This window comes from Adiantum capillus-veneris, chromosome 11 (genome assembly GCF_014529385.1).
Source record: "Adiantum capillus-veneris isolate H3 chromosome 11, ASM1452938v2, whole genome shotgun sequence".
In the NCBI taxonomy this organism is placed as follows: domain Eukaryota; kingdom Viridiplantae; phylum Streptophyta; class Polypodiopsida; order Polypodiales; family Pteridaceae; genus Adiantum; species Adiantum capillus-veneris.
The window spans coordinates 106,595,866-106,600,793 of record NC_140941.1 but is presented as its reverse complement, the minus strand read 5'-3'; the positions used below and the strand labels follow the sequence as shown (position 1 = coordinate 106,600,793).

The window sequence follows — 4,928 nt, the reverse complement described above, 5'->3', positions numbered from 1 at the left end:
GGAGCAAGTGGAGCCCTACGTGCTTCTACACTCCTGTTGTGAGGAAAAAATTAGCAAGCTGACCTACGATTGACCGCGTGTATGTGGAGAATCGATCATTGCCCATTCAATAGTGAACGAGGCACATACAACCGTTGCCCATTCAATAGGATATTAAACGATTGCTTGCGTAAATGGTGCATGTGCGCACTAGCTGAGCTTCTCCTTTACCTACTCAATTCGATTCCAAGAGGAACTTTGCGTAAGAGACCAAAAGGGCACACACTGCACAGGTGGCTTGGCTTTGCCGTTTGGAAATTGGAAGTTTGGATCTGGATATACATTCTCCCCCTTTGTCGCTCCTCGCATGTGGTCAACCCGACATAATCCACATCTCTCCACCTATCCGGAAGCTCTCGAGCAGAGAAAGGACTGAGCCCTGCAGATCCCGCAGCGAGCTCGATGTCGATCTTCTTGACAGGTATTTGATCCTCTTCTGTTCTCTTTACGGTTGTGCGTCGCTGTTATATTTGAGTCTTGGGCGGTTTTTTTGGTCATGTTTCTGTTGTTCTCTGTGAGTCGCTGCTGCATCGTGTCTTGAGCTTTGTAAAGACTCTGTGGGCGATCTTTTTACCTATTCACTTCTTCTGTCTTTGCAAGATTGTCGTGACTCCTCATTGCCAGAGCTGGCTTTCCACCTAATTTTTGCTGCTACTTGGGCTGTGGATTCTTTGACATTTTCTCTCAAGCATCTTTCTCTAAAAGAAGATGGGTACATCCTGAGACGTTTTCTACCCGACTGCAGGCGTGTAATTGTAAAAATTAGGACAGCACAGACTTTTTACTCCTATCTGTAAAAGATGGACGGCTTGGATTGGCGCTTTCTTTTGGACTCGAGCGACAGTGTTCTGCGGAGCCGAAATGTCAATCCTCACTTGCTGGACAGAGCTTTGATACAGGGCAGAGGCAGAATGGAACATGGGTAGGCATGGTGGTTCTTCCCTTAGACATATCACAAGGAACAGAAAGTCTGTGTCATTTTCTGTTCTTTCTTTGGTGCAAGTTACATACAATAGGTGACCGAGACATGTTGGAATTGCTTTCTTTACCCCAATCTCTTACTGTGCAATGTTTTCACAGTTGCACGCATTATCGACGACGCTGTAAGATTAGGGCCCCATGTTGCGATGAGGTTTTTGACTGTCGCCATTGTCATAACGAGGCAAAGGTTTGTGATCCCGAAATGATCTTTTGCAAAAAGTTATAATTTAGAATTTGTGAAATCAATTTGAATGGAATGGCAATGTTTACATATCTGCCCATTTGCTCTCTCTCTCTCTCTCTCTCTCTCTCTCTCTCTCTCTCTCTCTCTCTCTCTCTCTCTCTCTCTCTCTCTCTCTCTCTCTCTCTCTCTCTCTCTCTCTCTCGCGCCAATTGTGTTGGAGAATCCATCTTGTTAATTTGTTTGTTTTCCCCTTACATAAGTCCAAATCTCATTACTCTCTTCACGTGATGGTATCTTTTTTTCCTTTGATCTCACAGTTTTGAGGAATGCTCATTATATGCTTTCACTTGTATCTCAACAGAAAATATAGTTTTTATTGCCATGCCTCTTACCCATTTATGTTATTTTGAGTGGTTTAAGCATGAGCCAGTCATACCTTCCAATGAGTATGAGTTGTTTTTCCCTGTCCAGGCCAAAGAGGACGATATTTCAAAACGTCATGAGGTTCCTCGTCACAAGATTGAGAAGGTACCACTGAAATTTATTAAAATTATCTTAAAATGAATCTTATGCATACTTTGCCAGTCTTGATGCACCTCCCCAGTTCAGAATATAATTATAATATATAATCTCTTTTTGACCAGGTGATATGTTCCTTATGCAAGACCGAACAAAGTGTAAGGATATGATCATTACTCTTTAACTCCCTGGTTCTAGCTCCAATTTCCAGTTTGATGTAGCTAATCAGCTTTTCTTGTGCTCAGGTAAATCAAATCTGTGAGAAATGTGGTGTTTGTATGGGTGAATATTTCTGTGGGAGGTGCAAGTTCTTTGACGATGATGTAATCATCATATATCATCTAACTCGCTCCTTTGGTGCAATATCTGGCATATTCTAAGAAGGGCCCTTCTGTTTCAGGTTACAAAGGAGCAATTTCATTGTGATGCGTGTGGCATATGCAGGTAATACCCCATACCATTGGTGCTTGAAAGATTGCAAGGCCGTTTCTTGTAAAATGCCATCTCATCATCAATTGTGTTTTATCTGCTGTAGGGTTGGTGGCAGGGACAAATACTTTCATTGCGACCGGTGTGGTTAGTACCTCTTGCTTTGTTCCACAGAAACAGTCTTGATTGGTTTCTCATTTACTGGTACTTGATTTTATTAAACTTTTGTGCTCCAAGGCTTGTATTCTAGCAGTTTAATAGGTACGGGCCTTCCGGGTTAAGGAGTAGAGGTCGACAACTGGGTAAATTTCATAAAAAGGGCTTCTTCATTCTCTTTGGGATGCATTCATACGTGGTATAGAACAGTAGATAACAATGCTTATGAAGCAAAGAGTTTCGTAACCACGTAGGAGAGAGCTTTTGCAAATGACGTGCTCAAACAGGCATTAATTGACAAGCTGCAATTTGGTAACCAATTGGACGTACCTCCCTTTAGAATTAAAGCAATGGCCCTCAATTGCTGGAAAAGCATCAAGTAAACCTCTATTACTAGGTTCGCATGCATCCTTGCAGTATTTCGAGCCTTTTGAAGGAAAAGTGAAGGGGCAATTGAATTTGCAGGTGGTTTGAGGGTACCTGGATGCTTTATAGTACAATGGTATGATTTACAAGGACCCAGGCTCTTACCAGCACTTCATTTTTATTATCATGAACCTATCTTCTAGTAGAGAGAAGCGTTTGTTCCTCCTTTGTGCTTTTTTGTTTGCAGAAGAGGGCATGGTGAGTCGTTTGACAAATTAGATCTTGGAATTTGGTTGGTTTCGTGCCTATTTGGTTACTCACAGCTTAACAAGATGTCTACTTCCTAATCATAGCCTATATTTGAGTGGACCTTGTTTACTGCACGCAGATGATTGAAATGCAAATCATCCACCCATGGAGGTGGCAATGCAATCTTTATATGGGGATTGGGGTTCAGAAAAATCAAGAGAATCAAAAGCAAATATGAATTGTGTGGCTAGGGTCTGAGTCATGTTGTCCATGTGAATTTTCATCAAATTCACATTGAAGCATCTAAAAGTTTCCTCCTTGAATGTAGGCTGCTGCTACACAAAGATGCTTCAAAATCGACATTCTTGTGTCGAAAATTCCATGCAGCATAACTGCCCTGTTTGCTTTGAGGTTTGTGTTTCCATCTAGAGAAGCACTAGCTTGTATGCGCTTGTGATAGAATGGAAGTATGATTAACTAACTGATTCATCAAGGATTTTCTTGCTTGGCAGTATTTATTTGATTCGGTCAAAGACATAACTGTACTTCCTTGTGGCCACACCATGCATTTCGAGTGCTTTAGAGAGATGCACTTTCACTCGCAGTATGATGCTTTTTTTGCGTACCGTTTACCTTTAGAGATTCACTATCTCAATTGCAGAGGTTAATCACTTGATGTAACAGGTATACTTGTCCAATGTGCTCAAAGTCAGCTTCGGATATGTCCAAGTTTTGGGAGCAGCTTGACAGAGAGGTAAACAATGCAGCAATTCCCCTTCCCCCCATTTTCCCTCCATTAGAAAAAGAAACGTTGGTTGTGAACAGGATGCCTGCATTGCGACACACTGACATGCTCTCACGTGCACTATTGAGCAACGCAGCGGTCTTCCAGCTTAACAGTTCTGGACACTTACTTAAGCTAGATAACGTGAATATGTTGTGAGGATGGTTTGTGATAAGACGTAATTCATCTGCTCATTTAGACCTAATAAGCTTGGTGTCACATATTGGGCTGGCAAGCAGGTCGCCGCAACCCCAATGCCTGAAGCATACCAGGATAAAAAGGTAGGTACCTCCACTTTCTTGAAGAAGATCAAAGCTATTTGAGACAATTAATTTGTAAACTGGCTTAGCCAAATGGAGCATAAATTTGCAGGTATGGATTTTATGTAATGATTGTGGAGTCAACAGCGAAGTACGATTCCATATAATTGCACAGAAGTGTCATCATTGCAATTCTTATAACACCCGGCAAACAAAAGGGAGGCTAGTAAGCTCATCTCGACCATAAAAGTGTGGCCCGCTGATTTGGCCACAAAGTTTGTTGTATGTAATCAGGTCTGTTGCAAATACAAGAGCCTTGAGGGGGGGGGGGGGACTTCGCTGCTGTGGCCCGAAATTAATTTCCACATTGTATCATTAATTGCTGGTGGTTACTTGGGTATCAAGTCAGCAGCACAAGTGCACGAAGCCTGCTAGTTCTCCTCTCCCTCAACATTTGTTTTTGTATTAATAAAGCTACATAACTTCGACCAATTTGTAGTATTTTGTTGGATCAATCAATGGCAGACAAGGACATTCAATTTTTTCTGTGGTGGCCAGTGAAGAGTAGACCTCTTTGACGGTAGCTTGCATGCCTTTCGGATCGATTAATACATGGTGGCTTTTTTCTTGGCTGCTTGCAAGCTTGAGGCAAGCCATCCAGCAAGCCACCAATATAGATACTAAGCAAGTTTTCTGAAAGTGCCCTTCTTAAGCCTGAAAGGGCTTATTGAGACTTGTTAACATGTTCTTGGGCATTTTTGACATGGGAGCTTTGTTTTCTGATGCGCATGCATGTTAGGGTTTAATTGTGTTGTTTGTGCCCACATTTTCTATTGGTCACAAACTTATTGCATATGATGTTCCATGAGTTTGTGTCCAGTTTTGCTCCAAGGCTTGGTAGTCACCTTCCACATAGGTTTCTTGTCCCGGTTCTTCGCTGCTTTCATTAGTCATTTGATGG

The 4,928-nt window shown here is 42.0% G+C and overlaps 1 protein-coding gene across 2 annotated transcripts; it reads left to right on the top strand.

Annotated features, from left to right (window-relative positions):
• Positions 1–204: 204 nt before the first annotated feature.
• Positions 205–4,511, top strand: LOC147447789 (E3 ubiquitin-protein ligase RZFP34-like). Of its 2 annotated transcripts, XM_086523507.1 has the most exons (13): positions 205–460; positions 785–961; positions 1,120–1,207; positions 1,676–1,732; positions 1,849–1,881; positions 1,969–2,046; positions 2,124–2,167; positions 2,259–2,299; positions 3,252–3,334; positions 3,436–3,527; positions 3,608–3,677; positions 3,947–3,988; positions 4,080–4,511. In XM_086523507.1, the coding sequence occupies exons 2-13, from the start codon at positions 840–842 to the stop codon at positions 4,212–4,214; spliced, it is 885 nt and encodes a 294-aa protein (XP_086379633.1). In that variant the 5' UTR covers positions 205–460; positions 785–839; the 3' UTR covers positions 4,215–4,511. The 2 variants fall into 2 exon arrangements, with proteins under 2 accessions (XP_086379633.1, XP_086379635.1); XM_086523509.1 differs by lacking the exons at positions 3,947–3,988; positions 4,080–4,511 and adding an exon at positions 3,749–3,940.
• The last annotated feature ends 417 nt before the right edge of the window (positions 4,512–4,928 follow it).

Excerpts from the sequence above, each read along its gene's own strand:
- LOC147447789 (XM_086523507.1), top strand. The coding sequence starts at position 840 with ATGGACGGCTTGGATTGGCGCTTTCTTTTGGACTCGAGCGACAGTGTT. Across the intron at positions 3,335-3,435 it reads ACTGCCCTGTTTGCTTTGAG|TATTTATTTGATTCGGTCAA; the intron begins GTTTGTGTTTCC and ends CTTGCTTGGCAG. Across the intron at positions 3,528-3,607 it reads GAGATGCACTTTCACTCGCA|GTATACTTGTCCAATGTGCT; the intron begins GTATGATGCTTT and ends TTGATGTAACAG.